Source organism: Rutilus rutilus (genome assembly GCF_951802725.1).
Source record: "Rutilus rutilus genome assembly, chromosome: 2".
NCBI classification, from domain to species: Eukaryota; Metazoa; Chordata; class Actinopteri; order Cypriniformes; family Leuciscidae; genus Rutilus; species Rutilus rutilus.
Genome location: NC_140210.1, coordinates 1,645,723 through 1,665,194, shown reverse-complemented (window position 1 = coordinate 1,665,194; position 19,472 = coordinate 1,645,723). Strand labels below are relative to the sequence as shown.

At 36.2% G+C, this 19,472-nt stretch overlaps 3 protein-coding genes across 8 annotated transcripts in view; 2 read left to right on the top strand and 1 right to left on the bottom strand.

The window, feature by feature from the left end:
* Positions 1-711: 711 nt before the first annotated feature.
* On the bottom strand, positions 712-5,748 carry LOC311286187 (uncharacterized protein). The gene is made up of 4 exons (XM_084402289.1): positions 5,470-5,748; positions 3,882-4,190; positions 2,820-2,966; positions 712-2,672 (listed from the first exon to the last, which is right to left on the bottom strand). The coding sequence occupies exons 1-4, from the start codon at positions 5,573-5,575 to the stop codon at positions 2,641-2,643; spliced, it is 594 nt and encodes a 197-aa protein (XP_084258415.1). The 5' UTR covers positions 5,576-5,748; the 3' UTR covers positions 712-2,640.
* A 983-nt stretch (positions 5,749-6,731) lies between these two features.
* On the top strand, positions 6,732-17,857 carry LOC311282148 (uncharacterized protein). 5 transcript variants are annotated; one of them, XR_014625884.1, is made up of 6 exons: positions 6,739-6,822; positions 8,349-8,630; positions 9,492-9,758; positions 13,492-13,644; positions 15,170-16,991; positions 17,065-17,857. XR_014625884.1 is itself a non-coding variant. In XM_084395773.1 (5 exons), exons 2-5 carry the CDS (start codon positions 8,366-8,368, stop codon positions 15,337-15,339), a joined length of 855 nt encoding a protein of 284 aa, XP_084251899.1. In that variant the 5' UTR covers positions 6,732-6,822; positions 8,354-8,365; the 3' UTR covers positions 15,340-17,857. The 5 variants fall into 5 exon arrangements, 4 of the variants coding, with proteins under 4 accessions (XP_084251899.1, XP_084251898.1, XP_084251896.1 ...); XM_084395773.1 differs by having other exon boundaries at positions 6,732-6,822; positions 8,354-8,630; positions 15,170-17,857; XM_084395772.1 differs by having other exon boundaries at positions 6,734-6,822; positions 15,170-17,857.
* Positions 17,857-19,472, top strand: part of gart (phosphoribosylglycinamide formyltransferase) — a 32,140-nt gene continuing 30,524 nt past the window's right edge. Inside the window, exons 1-2 of one of the 2 annotated variants that reach the window (XM_084395745.1) lie at positions 17,857-18,417; positions 18,963-19,047. The gene's annotated coding sequence lies outside the window, so the exon portion shown is untranslated. The remainder of the gene's footprint in view (positions 18,418-18,962; positions 19,048-19,472) is intronic. The other variant, XM_084395746.1, reaches the window with a different exon arrangement.

Here is a 19,472-nt window from a genome sequence, read left to right as displayed (position 1 = left end):
AAAGAAAATGCTACTGTAAATGCAGGTACACTGACTTACTCGATCTCTCAAAATACTCTACTCTTTTAGCTTCAACGAGACCTATTTATTTAAGCCCACCTGCAACTATAGTTGCCGCAGTGTATAGTTGCCATTTTCCTTTTGTAAGTATTTTTCTAGATGTTATCCATGATTTATGTCTCAATGACATGCAAGCAAACAACCAAATAAAGGATTTAAAAAAAAAAAAAAAAAAAAAAAAAGGTATTCATTCACTCCATGAGGCTTGTCGACTCCCTACTCCTGCTTCCAGGAATCATGGTGAAGGCAAACCCTCCCAAAGAAAGGTCATTTTCATGTTACTGATAAATATTTTTTTGCTGACATATATATAGGCTATCTACATAATCATAATCAGTCTCTAGAATCATCCAAACAAAACAAATCTAACAAGAGATTAATAGTTTTTTATATACTTAGGCAAAAGTCCAAGCGGCAAAGCATATATCATGCTAAAATTGGGTATACTGTGTTAATAGGTTAATAAATCAAGGTTATTGGTCTTGTTTAGTGCATAAACATAACTTAACCCTTCAAATTACATCTCTACTCTTCATAAATTGTCTGTATGCACTGTTATTTTTGTTATTTGCCATTTTGTTTTTTGTTATACAGATATAATTTTTTCTTCATTCTATTTATTTGTATTTATTTATTTTAATTTAACTTTTTGATAGACAATACCCTGTTATGGCTGCACTTTGTTCTGCACTATGTTCCACCACTTAAAGACAAATGGATTTGTTGTTTGTTGTGTTTTCATATTCAAGAGATTAATATGAATAGGAGGAGAACATTTGGCATCTATCTCAAAATAACTGCTTTCAACAGATCAATCTTTATTCATAAACAAATTTATTTTAAGGTCGAAGAACATTTGATGCGAACCCAAAAAAAGTTGCATAAGCTAGATGTTTATGAACTATAGTTGCCGCACATTCAAATATGATTTAAAAAAATAAAATAAAATAAAAACTGTGGAAATTAAATGCAGAACACGTTCACATAGGACACTATTAACACGACTATATGCATGAAACCATTCAGAAAAATTTGGGCACAAATGGGTTAATTTGCTAAGAGTGGTTGCTAGGGGTGTTGTTGTGTAGTGATACATAGAACCGTGGGGTGAAGCGGTCATAGCCTGTTTTATCGTGAATAAAACCAAAGCCCCTTTAAAGCTACACTGTGTAGGATTTTCTCCCATCTAGTGTTGAAATTGTTTATGACTACCAACTGAATATTACTTTCTAGCTCCTCCCATTCCGAGGGCGTTTTTACTCCTACGGTGGCCGTATTATTTCAAATCTGCCGGCAGTCGCGAGTAATCTCCCCCTCGCATTCGTCACGGCGCCACTGTGTAAAAACGCGAAAGGCAAAGCTTGAATTTCCAGGTGTGTCCCTCTTTGGCTACTGTATTTTTAAGATGGAGGCGCAACATGGCTGCCGCCATTCGAGCGACTCGCTCGTATGTATTCTAAATGGCAGATTCTACGCTTACGAGAATACTTGATTAGTTGGTAGAAGTAATTACACATTAATGAGCACTTATCATTTTGAAAGAACAAAGTGTTTTTTGCTAAGAATCAACTTAAAAAATTACACAGTGTAGCTTTTTAAGACAAGTCATTTCACTCGGCGGCCATCTTTGAAACGCCATGCAAGCGCAACTCTGATCTCTTTGAATGGGAAAACATCAAGTTCTCCAAACTGTTAACCAAGCTGACAAGAACTGTCTCATACATTTTGTTTTCGAATCATGACAGGAGACGACATTATCAAGCTAAGGACAATAAAAACACAGCTATTGACCAATCAGAATCAAGCACTGGAACTAACTGTTTTAGATTGCTTCACAATAGTAACAAAAATCAGATTCTGCTGGAAGCCGTTCTAACGAGCCAATCGCTCAGTACTGATTCAGATCAGTGTCATATCTGTGTGTAGTTTGGCGAGTATGTGGCTAATTATTTAATGGTTTGTGTGTAGAGTTTCTAAGCAAAAACACAATTTTCAGAAGAGTTCAAAGATTTTTGAATGAAGTGTTCTCTTGTGCAATCTTGCGTGCGTGTGTGTGTTCTGAGAAATGAAGCCAAGAACTGTGTGGAAGCATTCTTAGAAAAAATGAAATGAGACAATTGGGAATAAAATAAGGAAGTGAAGTGATGACGCAGTAAACGAGGAGTAACGTGTAAACTGTTTGGATGGAAATCATCTGTTCATTTATAATGACATATTTGACCATTTGATTTTCTTTTTTTTTACGTTTTTATAGAATGTCAACCTCTTTTACTTTAACAAAAGCTTGATTGGTCATGATATAAGGCCTTTAAACGGCAGCAACAACGAGGAATAATAGCAATTAAAATGACCAGCCGTTTGTGGCATTCACAGTATTTTACCTGTGATAGGATAGATCGTGACAGACAATGATTGTGTTGCATCAGTAGTTTAAATGGGTCACTGACTGGACGGTGTCTGAGCTTGTTTAGTTTTTTCGTTGAGTTTTGTTTTTTTAGATCCCACATTTGCACCATTTTGCATTTTTGTGGAGATATAATCTGTCATAAGCGAGATCTGGCTCTGTTTCACTGACGGCTGTTAAACGCTCCTCGTCAATGCTGGAGTGAATCCTGCAAAGCCAGAACAAATAAATATACTCAGATCTCATCTTGATGTATTATACAGTTTCTAAACAAACATAAGGGTACAAGAAAAGTGCACACAAGAACTTCTTATTGTAAACGGCAATGAACAATGAACACATTTTTTGACTTTACCGTTCATTCGACGTCTATTTTTGCGAGCGATTCCCACGTAAACTGCAGCGGCCGCTGTGACGATCACGATGACAAGAAGACCACAAACCGAAGACGTCACCACGGTTTTCTGGACGGTCCAAAGCTTTTCTGGAGATGATTGTATTTCTAAAGAAACAACAAGGATGTTGATGATAAACTTTGGCACATGGCAGTTTAATCTCCATAGAAACCGTCCTTTTGATGCATGCAACAACCCTGTAATCTGATATACAAACTCATACGCTGGCGTGCAATTAATTATGAGCCAAAGGTTAGCAGCAAAGCCATGGCTTTCACTCCCAGAGATCAGACTGTCAACAGATTCAAGTCAACTGTGAAAATTAAGAAATCTCCTGAACTCTCAGACAAGCGCATGGAAGAGCTCACATTTATCTTTCAAAGGCTAAATGAGGTTTATTATATAATATTCATGCAAAATGGCAACATATTTATCCATTTCGGTTTGGCTTTTGGGGTTAATGTTGTTTTTTTGTGGCATCATTTTCTAATTTATCTTGATTTCGCCTTTTTTTTGTGTGTGTGTCATTTTATGAACTTAATCTCATTTAGGCTTTAATCTCAGTTATTATGTCATATTTATGTTTATTATGTCATTTAATATCTACTTTTTATGTCATAATTATGACTTTTAAGTCTTTTTTTGGTCATAATGTCGACTCTTTGTCATAATAATTGTGATTTTATCAACATTTTTGTCTTATTTCTACTTTTTATCCCATAATTGCCATTTTTTATGTCATATTTTTTGTACTGAAAATTCATTGTTATTTTTATTTAAATGATCTTTTATTTGTATAATTTCTACTTTTATTTTATTTGTAGATTTTACCCTATATGTCTATCTATATGGTTCTTAAAAAATACATATTTCAGTTTTATTTTTGTTAATTTAGTGCTTTAGTGAGTTAAACTAAACGAAAAATACTTATTTTATTAGTAACGAAACAGTTTTTTAGGCTGTTTTAGTGTTAGTTAACAATAATAGCCTTGGTTGTTCCTCATAACCAAACGCACACGTACCTGTGACCTCCAGATAGATGGTGTCATGTGTTATAGGTCGTGTCCGATAGTAGCACGTGTACAGTCCCTGGTCTGATGGAGTCACACTGAGGAGCGTGAGAGAACAGCTTTCCGTCAGCTTCAGCTCTGCTCTGTTGCGATACTCTTCCGCTTGCATGACTATGTCTTCTCCTCTGTAGTTAAGGACCACGAACGTCTGGTTACCGACGTCCTTCTGCCAGACCAGATATGGAGGCTGATCCGGCGGACACGTGCAGGGCAGAACCGCTGCTTCTCCAGCCTGGGCCGTAACGTTGTGGTCAGCGCAGTCTGTGCAGGGGAATAACATCATCAACATCTGAATTACTGTACGCCTACTACTGTAATGAGCTCCAGATTTACCATCATTACCATCCCAGATAACAGTTCTCAGAATGTTCTGGAAAGGTTCTCTCAAAGTTATGAACAAACGTTCTTCCAGTCACATTAACAGAACGTTCGTTCAGTGTTTTGAAAATCTTAGCACAAAAACTTCATTTATATATTGCTTTTTTCCCTGTTTTTTAATGAATTTGTGTCATAATTTTGACTTTTCATCTCATAATTATCAATTTCTATGTCATATGTATGGTTTTTATGTCATAATTATGACTTTTTGTGTCATAATTATGACTTTTTGTGTCATATTTATGTTTTATATGTCAAAATGTTGACTTTTTATGTCATAATGTCGACTTTATCTCAATTTCATTGTAAGTTTTGTCATATTTTGACTTAGTATCCAATAATTATCACTTTCGTATGTCATTTTTATGTTTTTAATGTCATAATTATGAATTAGCATGTTACTTAGTATGTCATAACTATGGCTTTTTACAGTAGCCTATGTCATAATATCGATGGTTATTTATGTCATATTTGTTTTTTATGTCATAATTATGAATCTTTCATATAGCCTAATTATAATAATTATGAAATTATAATTATTAACAATAATTTATAAGACTTACAAGTCTCTCAAAGTTATGAACAAACGTTCTTCAGGTAAACTGTTGACAGAACGATCGTTCAATGTTTTCAAAACATTAGCACAAAAAAACACAACTTTATTGCGTTATTGCGTTTTTTTTCCTGAAACGCTTAAGTTATGTTTCTTGTTTCACAACGTTCAGAGAACATTCAAAAGTAACATTTCCATAGTGTTTGAAGAATGATGAAATGGAACGTTCCATTAACGTTCACATATCAAGAAAAAAAAGTTTTCAGAACTTAATGCGACGTTTTTAGAACATATTTTTGTTAGCTGGGACAAATTTGCACCCAGAAGTAAATCTGACAAAACCTCCTTTTGGGCATGTCGTCATTTTTTAATAAACAAACGAAACGACAAAAAAAAAAAAAAAAAAAATCTCTTTCATTTTGTATATTTTGAAGAACTTTATGAAAAGGCTACATTTTATTAACTACCCGAATATAGCCTATAATACGATAATAAAATAGTATAGAGAGAGAGAATAATTTTTTATAGTTGGTTTCCACTTAAAAATAATGCTAATAATACCCTTCCGAAAACATCCCATAGTTAAAGCAGGCTCGTAACGCTACTCACCCGTGCACGCGCATGTCGACAGCAGCACTAACGCGAGTGTAAATCCCCTGAAGCGAACAGTTCGAGTTCGGGTTCCGGAGGACAAATTCATCCCGGAGCTTTTCATTCAGGCTCTTCTCATTTCAACAGGATCACGTGTTCACAACCAATCTAGCTCGAAATGTTTAGCTCTGCGCTTGAGCTGGTGTTTGCATTGTTCCTCTCGGAGATGTTTGTACATCAGCCCACTTTCACTGACTGAACACACTCTCGCTTTTACTCTCACTTGTAAACGCGATCGAAAGCGAAAGTAGGCTAATAACTCCAGCGCCAATAACACACATTCAGCACAGGTAGGCCTAGACTAGTGTAACTCTGACTCAGACATCAGACATTCGGAACCAGTTAGCATTAGTGTTACTCTTATAGTGTTACGGAATCATGGTAAATAAGCGTAAAAAACAAATATCACCTGTAACATCTTCTATATGTAAACGTATTTTTAATTGCGTATTTTAATTAAAAATGTTTTGTGTGTGTGTGTGTGTGTGTGTGTGTGTGGCTAGAAGTCATAATTTAGAATTTATCTTATGATTTTGGCTTTTTTGGTCATTTATGATTTTTTTTCCCGTAATGTTTACTTTTTATCTCACTTATTATGATATTTATGACTTTATTCTAAGTTTATTTGAAGTTTTTGTCATATTTTTATCCCATAATTATTGTCATATTTATGTTTTTTATGTCATAATTGTGAATAATCATGTCACATAGTATGTCATAATTATGCATTTTTGTCAAAATGTCGACTTTTTAAAAAACATAATTATCACTTTTTATTTCATATTTATGTTTTGTTTGTCATAATTAGTATGTAATTTATGTTTTTGTCATAATTATGACTTAGTATGTCACTTAATATGTCATAATTAAATATTTTTTTAAAGATTTGCCTGAGCATGATTTTTCTTCCTTGCGGCTTCCATACAAATTTTAAATTAACGTTCAGAATTGTAACTTTTTTATATAATTTTTTTATATATAACTTTTATTCAAAGATAGGACACACAACAGGAAAACAACATCTTCTGTACATCAAACGTCTATAGACAAATCACAAATAAGCCTGGGAGGTCAAGGGGGTTTTCAAAAAAGCAAAAATCTGTCACATTTGATAGACCAATCACAATCACACTGACGGAGTCCCGCAATCCAATCACAGCACATTGCCGGAGTCCCCCCCATCCAATCACAGCACAGTGACTGAGTCCCGCCATCCAATCACAGCACAGTGACTGAGTCACGAGAGCTAATCAAGGAATAAAAACAAACCAAAGCCCGTCAGGAGTCTGTCGAGTTCCTCGTGCTGAAGCGGTTTGTATTGAACCAAATGCTTAATTTTAATGTTTTATCTTAGTTGCGTTGTCACATTTACACAATATATTTTAATCAGAAAATGATTAACCCTGAAATCTACAGCGAGCGTCGTGATGTATGAAAACTAGAAGGCTCCCTTTATAAGGAACGTGTTGACATGGTTCAGGTTCACCAGAACGCTAAAATATCGCTGTCAGAGATTTTATTTTACCATGGTAAAATACTGCTCCAAACATGCTTTACCATGGTAAAACCTCTCTACGCCCTCGCGTGCTTTGCCGTGGTATTTTAAAAGAAATAACGGAAATACGATAAAAGACATTCAGATATAAGTCTGAATTAGTAATTATAAATGTATAGTATGTTATAGTTTTATAATTATAAACGGATTTGTACAATTATGATACAAATGTACAATTATATTCGGAACATTATTATTATCATCATCTTCAATAAATAAAAATTTGTGTCATATTTTACATTTTTATGTAAAACTGAATAAAAATGCAAATTTGCTGTGTTTATGTTTACTGTATATGTGGTGGTGTCATCTATGGACATTTGTAGACGTTGTTATCATGAAACAGTTTGAGCTGTATTGTCATCAATGATCATTTCTAAAAACAGTGTAAAGATAGTCAATAATTTTTTTTTTTTTTTTTTACTTTTTATGAATTTTATAAATAGCCTACATTTAATAAAGAATTGATAGTGCAATAATACAATAAAATACAATTATATAATAGATAAATATGTCATTTTATACAATAAAATACATTTGATCAAAATAAAACAATTGAAAAAATAAATAATTTTATTGAAATAAATATATAATAAATTAATACTTTAGATTATAATAAATTGATTAAAATACATACAACTGTATTTAAATTAAAACCTGATTAAATTAACACATTTGATTAAAATAAATAAATAAAAAGTAATTTGATTTAAATATATAAAATACATACGTTTGGTAAAAACTAAATAAATGTATAAAATCGTATTTAAATAAATAAAGCTAAAAAGCAGCGTAGAAATGAGATTAAACTATATAAAAAAATAAAATTAATGGAATTTGAGTTATTCAATAAATAAATAAATAATACAATTAAATAAATGAACACAATACATCTAAAAGTCCAATAAAAAACAACGATGTAATGTAATAGAAACTAAATATTTGGTATATTTATAATATACATTTTTCACAGTATTAATTGGATCTTTATATCCTTAACAGATTGAAAAGCCCTGACTTAAAAAAATATTTAAAAAATATTAAAATAAATAATACAATTAAATAAATAAAAGTACATTATTACAGTGAGTCCAAGGGAAAAAAACAATGATGTAATGTAATAAAAACTAAATATTTTGCACATTTATAATATATTTTTTTCACAGTATTAATTGATTAATTTATACATGAAAATATACAGCTTACATGTTAGGATGGGGGTCCCTTGAACGAGAACAGATTGAACAGCCCTGACTTACGGCACTTCTGATGTGTTTCCCAGCACAGCATCCAGCAGAGATGGAGATGACGGGGTCGGAGGATCCCGAGGGTTCTGCCGGTTCTGAGATCCACACGGCGATGCTGTGGAGCATCCAGGAGGCGGTTCAGAGGCAGACTCTTCAGATCGGGGTCTCTGCGTGTGGAGCCACGGCCCTGGTGGACGTTCTGCAGGCGCTGGGCATCATCACGGTCACACCGGAGACGGTGAACTCCTGCGTGAGGACGAGTCTGAGGAGGAACACGGCGCCGCTGCACGACTACCTGCACTCGCGCAGCAACGCCGGTACGTCCAGCTCTTCACCAGCTTCATTTCACAGTCACAGCATCGCTGGTTTTACGGTTTTGTTTCATTTTTGACACATTTGGGGAGAGGAACAAATATTCCAAAACTTTCTGAAAATACAGTATGAGAATTAACTGCACAATTATATTGTTAACTCCAGAAGACATGGACTGTTGACATCCCACATTAAATGAAAACATCACATCACATCAAAATTACTGTTTGTTATTTGTTTGTGCAAAAAAAAAAGCCACAATTATTGTTTATAATGACTGTCATAATTTACTCACCCTAAAGTCGTTTCAAACCTGTATGACTTTCTTTCTTCTGTGAAACAGAAAATTATTTTGAAGTATTTATCAGCCGTTTTTGTCCAAAACTATTAAAGTCAATGGGGTCCAAAACAACATTGTGAAAAAATTGCGATTTTTGTATTGCGATTAGGAGACCCTGGACCACAAAACCAGTCACATGGGTCAATTTTTTTAAAATTGAGATTTATACATGATCTGAAAGCTGAATAAATTTGAATATTTTAAAATCTGGAATCTGAGGGTGCAAAAAAATCAAAACATTGAGAAAATCTCCTTTAAAGTTGTTCATTTATGTTGGCGATTGTGCTGCATTCACTCACACAAATACATGTTTTATATATTTACGGTAGGAAATTTACTAAATATCTTCATGGAACATGATCTTAATATCCTAATGATTTTTGGCATAAAAAAAAAATCTATAATTTTGACTCATACTATGTATTGTTGGCTATTGCCACAGATATGCCCGTGCGACTCGAGACTGGTGACGTGATCTAAATACTGTTTTATTCTCTAATAACCGAGCACACCTGCCCTCCTCCAGGGGCGACGCACCTGCAGCTGATCGACGGGGCGGATCAGGCCAGCGGGGGGCGTGTGATGGGCCGGTTCTTCGGGCTCTTTCCCCGGCGCAGGGTGAAGCTGGTGCCCTGGTTGGCCCGATGGATCCTGCGCGGAGCCGTTCCCGTCGCCACCATGAACATGCAGAAGGCCGTTCCCGAAGGAGAAGAGATTCCCGACGCCTGGCACCACCAGCTCATCTTCGGCGTGGGACCCCGGGCCGTGTTCATGACCAACCCTCTGGATGTGGGTGCGTCCCAAATCACACAAATCACTTTATATATATTAAAACTAAAATAGTATGTCAGTGGTACTAAAATAACTCTGCACTTTACCCTGATCCTGATATGTTTATATAATACGTGTGTGTGTGTATATACATATATATATATATATTAGGGCTGTCAAACGATTAATCGCGATTAATCGCATCCAAAATAAAAGTTTGTTTTTACATAATACATGTGTGTGTACGGTGTATAATTATTTTCTATATGTAAATACACACACATGCATGTACATATATTTAAGAAATATTTGCATGTATATACTGTATATAAATATTTTATATATAAATAACACATTTTCTTAAATATATATATGCATGTGTGTGTATTTATATATAGAAAATAATTATACTCTGTACACAGACATGTATTATGTAAACACAAACTTTTATTTTGGCAGCCCTAATATATATATATATATATATATATAAACGTATCTTCGGAGTGGGACCCCGGGCCGTGTTCATGAACAACCACCTGGATGTGGGTGCGTCCCAAATCACACGCGCTTCATATAGTTCACTGAAACTGAACTCGTTAAAAAGTCAACTTGAAACTGAAATAAAAAGTATAGAGACATATTTATAAAAAAAAATAAAAAAAAAGAATAAAAGTGACAAAAACTCATATATATATAATTAAATATAAAAACATATATATATATATAATTATAAAAATAGAAATAAAATAGAAATATAAAATATATATATAATTAAATAAGTATAAAAATAAAACCTGATTCAAAATGTTAATTAAAGCTAAAATAGTATGTCAGTGGTACTAATATATATATATATATATATATATTAGGGGTGTAACAATATATCATGTCACAATATATCGCAATACAAATATGCAACAGTATGTGTCGTGGATAGGTCACCCAAAATAAAAATGACTGTGTGAGAAAAAAAATCAAGTTTTCAGAGTTTTAGTGTCAGAACTACATTCAACTTCTATATATAATGTTGAATATAATGTATAATAATGCAATGGGGGAATATTTGTGGGCCTGATAATGCCAAATGTCTGATGTTACCAGTATAAAGTGGCTTACATTATTTTAAATATATCAGTGACAGAGATCAAGCATATTCGTCTAAAATAATTCTGTATTTTCATCTTCAGAATCATGAATATTGATATTCTGGTGTCTCTATTGTCCTGTGCTTTGGGTTTCAGCACCAAGTCCAAGACTATTCATTTACACACACAATGAAATATCAAATTTAGCATTTTTAATCAACAGTACATTTTTTGTTACCTTTTATCATATGTCTTGGAGTATCGCAATAATATCGTATCATGAGTTCTGTATCGTGATATGAATCGCATTGTGACATGAGGGTATCGTTACACCACTAATATATATATATATAAACTTGTCTTCGGAGTGGGACCCCGGGCCGTGTTCATGAACAACCATCTGGATGTGGGTGCGTCCCAAATCACACGGGCTTCATAAAAAAATTTAAAAAACCACACGGGCTGTAAAAATGTCATTTTCATTTAGCTTAACTTGATGGACTGAAATAACTAAACTTGAAACTGAAATAAAAACTATAGAGGCATATTAAAAAAATAAAAAAATAAAAGTGACAAAAACTCACAACAAAATAACTCAAACTTTAAAATTAAGATGAATATAATATAAAAAATAATAAAAAAGAGTATAAAAATAAAACCTAAAATAGTATATCAGTGATACTAAAAATATCTCTACCTGATACGTTTATATAATGTGTGTGTAAAAAGAACAAAAACTAATCAAATGAAAAAAGTGCATAACAAAATTAGTAAAACTAAAATGAAAATGAAAATATGAAAGCTAAAGTAAAGTTAAATAATCTATTAACTATACTATAGTTAAACAACAGTAAACTATAGTACAGTAAAAAAATAAAAACTTGATGTATTGGTCGTCGATGTGTCGGAAGCAGGACTTTTATTTTGTTGGCGAAGTGAAAACTGGAGCACGTTCAAGCTCAAACCGGTGCGCAATGTTTTGCTACGGTTTCCGGGTCGAACAACATGTTTCCTGGAAACGGTGTGTAACGGGGTTTGAGACACATTTTCTCTTGTTTGGTGTGTGTGTGTCGAAAATGTCCGCCCAATCAGCAGCAACATGTACATAAACCACGCGGGATTAAAGAGACGGCTCGCACAAGGGGTCCGAGTAAAGTCGTTCACAAATGTGTGCTGCAGCTCGGTATACGCAACAACTAGAAGACATGTTTGTTAGAGTTTTAGAAATATCGCATATCAACAGTGATCAGCAATAATGATAAGCCTAGTACTCACAATAAAAATAATAAGGTCATATAGTTCATAACACTGTGTCGGAGGTGAGAAGTGGATCATCCTTCTCCTGAAATGTTTGTCTTTTCATCCTGAAATGCGAGGCAAATGTTGGATCACAATAATTAGGAACCAGTTTCCACAAATGCTTTCACTCGATTGGGATGTTCCCTTGTATTCTGGACAACAAGAGCAGTGACTGTAACATTGAGCGTATTTTGCAGTATTAAACACGTGTTTATACCGGTTTCATCCAAGCGTGCTGCACAAGCCCTGAAAAGTGAAGCCAAAGCGTCTCGATCGCCCCCCGGTGGCTGGTCCTAGTATAGGTCATAAGCCCCGCCTCCCCGTGTTATTCAACGGGACGTGAGACCAACTAAACAATTTAATTACACTTCAAATATCTCTTTTTCGAAGGCGGTTTCTGTCATTTACTGTAGTTTTTATCACGCTGATGTAAATTCAAGTGTTTGTTTTTAAAATAAGTTTGTTTTTAGTCAGTTATTTGATGCTATAAAAACGGTGGTGTGACGTCATGATTGACAGCTGTGATTGACAGGTTCTCTGAGCAAAGTAGTCACTGAAGCACCAACAGACTTTTTTCCGGGATCTTCGGAGGACTGAGCAGATTGGAGCTTTAAATTTAATATCTCAATTTCTATAATTAATTATTTCACACCGAGAGTGAGGGCGGGGCCTTGATTACGCGGCTTTACTTCCTGCTCACTACTGCGCAGGTCTGGTCCCGAGATCGCTACTGCGCGGACTCAAGCCCCAAGATGTCAGCGCCATATCGCCATATTCTCACCAATGGAGAGAGCGAAGGGGCGTCGTCCGTATCTTTTTTACAGTCTATGGTTTCATCAGGTTCTGAAAACTCTTCAAAAAGAACACAGAGAATGTCCTTCTCAGCTGCCGTAGTTGCAACTCTTGCGTCATCAGAACCGTGTGTTCAACGCACCACCGCTTCCGTTTAAAAAACGCTTTGCAACTTTTTGTCGCGGCTAAACGCAGCGGCCCAGGAAATATAAAAGAGAAAGTTAAATAATCTATTAACGATTGTAAAGTAAAAGAACAGTAAACTATAGTACAGTAAAACATACAAACTAGTGGTCGACTGATATATCGGACGATATTTGGCATTTTTAAATATTTGAATTGTCCGATACTTTTTCCGATATTTTTCCAATTTCTTTTTTGATTTTCCCCGATTTTTTTCCGTTTGGCCGACGTGTCGGAAGTGGAACCTTTATTTTGACGGCATGTTCATTTCACATGAACATGAACACACCGTGTATTAAATAACCATGTGGTGATGGCAATTTTACATAATCCTTGGTGTAATGAAATTTCTTTGTGTTCCTTCTTAGATCCTACACTTGTTGTTTTCTTCCACAGTGAGTGAAGAGGAGGTTCATGAGCGTCTTTGCAGCGAGTCTGTGCTGCTCATTCGCCGGGAAGATGTTCTGAAGAGACTGACACCAGATGTTCACCTATCACAGATCTCAGATCAGCATCCCGACCTGCGCTGGAAGACGTTAAATGTGGAGGGTACGACATCCCTGTTTTTGACTGGTCAGAGTAAGGGATAATATGTACATCCAACATGATCACGATCAGGTCCTCTAGCACAGTGGTTCTCAATTCCAGTCCTCGGGACCCCTTACTCTGCACATTTTGTCTGAGATCTCACACACACACACACACACACACACACACACACACACACACACACACACACACACACACAAACACACACACACACACACACACACAGACACCTGTAGGGGGTTTATTCTGAGATAACACACACACACACACACACACACACACACACACCTGAAGGGGGTTTATTCTGAGATAACACACACACACCTAAACGGGGTTTGTTCTGAGATCACACACACACACGCACACACACACACCTGAAGGGATTTATTCTGAGATAACACTCACACACACACACACACACACACACACACACACACACACACACACACACACACACACACCTGAACAGGGTTTATTCTGAGATAACACACACACTTGAAGGGGGTTTATTCTGAGATAACACACACACACACACACACACACACACACCTGAAGGGGGTTTATTCTGAGATAACACACACACACACACACACACACACACACACTTGAAGGGGGTTTATTCTGAGATAACACACACACACACACACACAGACACACACACACACACACACACACACCTGAAGGGGGTTTATTCTGAGATAACACACACACACACACACACACACACACACACACACACTTGAAGGGGGTTTATTCTGAGATAACACACACACACACCTGAACAGGGTTTGTTCTGAGATAACAACCGGCTGGATGTAAATTATCCCGCTTATTACACGGCTACTTGCAACATCAGTAAATAATTAGACATGAAATATTGATCTGAGGTTAAATATTTTATGAGGTTTTTAAACTCAAAGCTTCCGCGGAGAGAGCGGTTTCAGCGGCGAGATCAAACTAGACGGACATTTAAGTGATACGGTATACAGTCATAACACTTATGACACAGCATTTCAACACATTGATAATTATGGAGATAAGAGAATATTGATTCCAGATCAAACTGTACAACAAAATCGTACCTGTTTGTATCTTATAATCCAACAGTGTACAAAACAATAGACACAAAATGGCAGCAGAGAGTTTGTATGAAACAAGAGAGAGCGAGTCCACGATACTGGATGGCATAATTAAATAACTCTGCACAAAATATTCGACTGAGTTTTAATATTTTATTAGCTCACCAAATGCAAACCTTCCATGAAGAAAAACCAAAGAAAAGCCTGTGTTTCTGTTTTCAGCGGTTGTTATCTGGGAATAATATAACGCTGGATGGAGCGATTTGACCAATCAGAGTCAAGTATTCCACAGGGCCGTGTAATAATGCACATTATACACTGCGCACTAAATCTACACTTCAAGGCCTGATGTTGTTCTGGGTACTGTCGGTTGACACTGTAAATGTCGCCTATATCGTCCAGCTAAATGCATTGAGCGACTGACCATGAGTTTCTTTTATTTATAGGTCAAGTTAGACAGATGATCAGTGAAGAAGAGCAGAAGGATGAAGGGCGTCCTAAGACGTCGCATCTGATGATTCCCGCGGCGTACAGCTCTGGAGTGACTCTCTTCGCGCTCAGAGACTCGGATGTTGGTCGAGAGCTTCTCCACACGCCGGAACTGCCTCTGCTGTGAAGCTACCCTTCAATTCACACTCTTAAAAATAAATGTTCTTTATAAGGTTCTTTGACGGTTCCATGAAGAACCATTAACATCCATGGAACCTTTACGCTTCTCAAAAGGTTCTTTATAAGGTTCATTAACGGTTCCATGAAGAACCTTTAGCATCCATGGAACCCTTACGCTTCTCAAAAGGTTCTTTATAAGGTTCATTGACGGTTCCATGAAGAACCTTTAGCATCCATGGAACCCTTACGCTTCTCAAAAGGTTCTTTATAAGGTTCATTGACGGTTCCATGAAGAACCTTTAACATCCATGGAACCCTTACGCTTCTCAAAAGGTTCTTTATAAGGTTCATTGACGGTTCCATGAAGAACCTTTAACATCCATGGAACCCTTACGCTTCTCAAAAGGTTCTTTATAAGGTTCATTGACGGTTCCTTGAAGAACCTTTAACATCCATGGAACCCTTACGCTTCTCAAAAGGTTCTTTATAAGGTTCATTGACGGTTCCTTGAAGAACCTTTAACATCCATGGAACCCTTACGCTTCTCAAAAGGTTCTTTATAAGGTTCATTGACGGTTCCATGAAGAACCTTTAACATCCATGGAACCCTTACGCTTCTCAAAAGGTTCTTTATAAGGTTCATTGACGGTTCCTTGAAGAACCTTTAACATCCATGGAACCCTTACGCTTCTCAAAAGGTTCTTTATAAGGTTCATTGACGGTTCCATGAAGAACCTTTAACATCCATGGAACCCTTACGCTTCTCAAAAGGTTCTTTATAAGGTTCATTAACGGTTCCATGAAGAACCTTTAACATCCATGGAACCCTTACGCTCCTCAAAAGGTTATTTATAAGGTTCATTGACGGTTCCATGAAGAACCTTTAGCATCCATGGAACCCTTACGCTTCTCAAAAGGATCTTTATAAGGTTCATTGACGGTTCCATGAAGAACCTTTAACATCCATGGAACCCTTACGCTCCTCAAAAGGTTCTTTATAAGGTTCATTGACGGTTCCATGAAGAACCTTTAACATCCATGGAACCCTTACGCTTCTCAAAAGGTTCTTTATAAGGTTCATTGACGGTTCCATGAAGAACTTTTAACATCCATGGAACCCTTACGCTTCTCAAAAGGTTCTTTATAAGGTTCATTGACGGTTCCATGAAGAACCTTTAACATCCATGGAACCCTTACGCTTCTCAAAAGGTTCTTTATAAGGTTCATTGACGGTTCCATGAAGAACCTTTAACATCCATGGAACCCTTACGCTTCTCAAAAGGTTCTTTATAAGGTTCATTGACGGTTCCATGAAGAACCTTTAACATCCATGGAACCCTTACGCTTCTCAAAAGGTTCTTTATAAGGTTCATTGACGGTTCCATGAAGAACCTTTAACATCCATGGAACCCTTACGCTTCTCAAAAGGTTCTTTATAAGGTTCATTGACGGTTCCATGAAGAACCTTTAACATCCATGGAACCCTTACGCTTCTCAAAAGGTTCTTTATAAGGTTCATTGACGGTTCCATGAAGAACCTTTAACATCCATGGAACCCTTACGTTTCTCAAAAGGTTCTTTATAAGGTTCATTGACGGTTCCATGAAGAACTTTTAACATCCATGGAACCCTTACGCTTCTCAAAAGGTTCTTTATAAGGTTCATTGACGGTTCCATGAAGAACCTTTAACATCCATGGAACCCTTACGCTTCTCAAAAGGTTCTTTATAAGGTTCATTGACGGTTCCATGAAGAACCTTTAACATCCATGGAACCCTTACACTTCTCAAAAGGTTCTTTATAAGGTTCATTGACGGTTCCATGAAGAACCTTTAACATCCATGGAACCCTTACGCTTCTCAAAAGGATCTTTATAAGGTTCATTGACGGTTCCAAGAAGAACCTTTAACATCCATGGAACCTTTACGCTCCTCAAAATGTTATTTATAAGGTTCATTGACAGTTCCATGAAGAACCTTTAGCATCCATGGAACCCTTACACTTCTCAAAAGGTTCTTTATAAGGTTCATTAACGGTTCCATGAAGAACCTTTAACATCCATGGAACCCTTACGCGCCTCAAAAGGTTATTTATAAGGTTCATTGACGGTTCCATGAAGAAACTTTAACATCCATTGATCCCTTACGCTCCTCAAAAGGTTCTTTATAGTGGAAAAAGGTTCTTTAGATTATTCTAATGTTCTCCGCACTAAGAAAATTTGTTTTCTTCGTTTTACTGAAAGGTTCTTTGTGGAACCAAAAATGGTTCTTCTGTGACATCTGTGGAAAAATAAACTTTTGGAACCTTTATTTTTAAGAGTGCATGCTGCTGATGATGAAATCTACAGCTAATTAAGTTATTAAGGATCAATATCATGTCTGTTTTTATTCTTGGGATTTTAAATAGATGTGTTTTGTGTTAACAATATTGTTTGTTTTTTTCATGCTGTTTGAGCGTTTATTGGTTGACAGCATCATGTTTATCAAATAAAAGGCAAAAAATGCACATGTTAGTCCTATTGGGAACCTATTGTTTCAAAAGATCTAGTTTGTTTTGTGTTGTGTTTGAATTTTTTTAAAGGATTTATTATGATAGAAATTTCAATAGGAAACCTGTGCACATTCCTTGAGGATTTTGGAACTCGGAATCGTTACATAAACTACATTTTATAGAGTTATAAAAAAATTCACCCCCCTCACAGTTGTCATGAAGGGCACAATTAGCAGTATAGACCAAAAGCCACATACAGACACCAGGCTGTAAACACGTTTTTTTCTGCTGTAAAATTTGGCATTTTAACATGGGGGAGATACAGATTTGACTCACTTTTGACACCAGCCTCAAGCGGCCAGTCAACGAATTGCAGTTTAACTCACTTCCGTGTTGGTTTCAAGAGAGAGACGGAGAGGTTGCCGCTTGGTGTGAACGTACAGTACGTAAGCGAACGTCAGTAGCGTTTCAGCGTGTTGCGCACGTGGTTCCTGGTGTGGATGTAAAACACATTGTGGTCTTCTGTCCAGCACTCAAACACGACCTGAACGAGACACAGGATCCCGACTGTATCCTGAACTTCATCGGAAATAACGTAAGTGAGCAATTACACCTACAGAAGCAACAAATACACGGCCTAACAACTTTTAGAGGATAACTTCGGAACTGCATGAAAGTTATTCATTGTTTTGGCAGTCTGACTGATGTGATGGTGCATCATGATTTATTATGCAGTGCTGAATGTTTTACAGGTTTTTGAATATGTTTCATGGTAATATCTGGTCTATTTTGACATATGTAGAACCTCTTTTTGGACATGTTCATTAAACATGGTAATATCATGACATTAAAAATGGGAGTCATTTACAACTACAAGAAGTGCATAATACCACCATATTTCTTAAAATAAATAAACAGCAAAACATGTTCGTGCATGATAATTGCTCATGCACTTCAAGACAGATCTAATGCATAATCGTTAATATGCATGCAAGCACGTGTTGCATTTAGTGTTCTTAAAACGGTCCAAACTAGAAGTAAATGAGCAGCAAACGCTGGATCTCGTGATGCGAGTCATTCATGTGATGCTTGTTAACATTCTCCCAGTGATTGTGTGTTTAATTGATTTGTGATCATCAGTTATCCACATCCACTCTTGCTCAACCGAGGAATTGTGTCAGTGGGTTTTGAGGCCAAAGTTCAACTTAAAGTTTTGTTTTCAAAGGTAAGTGATTGTATTTTCCATGCTAATGTAATGTTTTGCAGTGAATGTTTTTTTTTTTTTTTTGCACTAATGCACACTAGTGTTACAGTGTTTGTGATGTTAATGTCTTCTGGGATTTAAGGTCTGGCATCAGCACTGAAAGGTCAATGGCAGGAGATGAGATCAAACTCGCATCAGTGCATCCTATAGGTCAAACCCTTCATGCAATCAAACCGCCTCTTTAGATGATATTAAAAACTATATGGCATGCATGATGCAGATAGTGACATTTTGTGAGATAGTGACGACTAATATATCAGAGATTACCGGTTTCCGCCAATAACTGTGTGCAAAAATCTGCTGCACACAGTTTTTAATTAAATCGTTTGATAAATAAATACACTATTTGTTAACTATATTAGTGACCGTGAACTATCAATGAACAA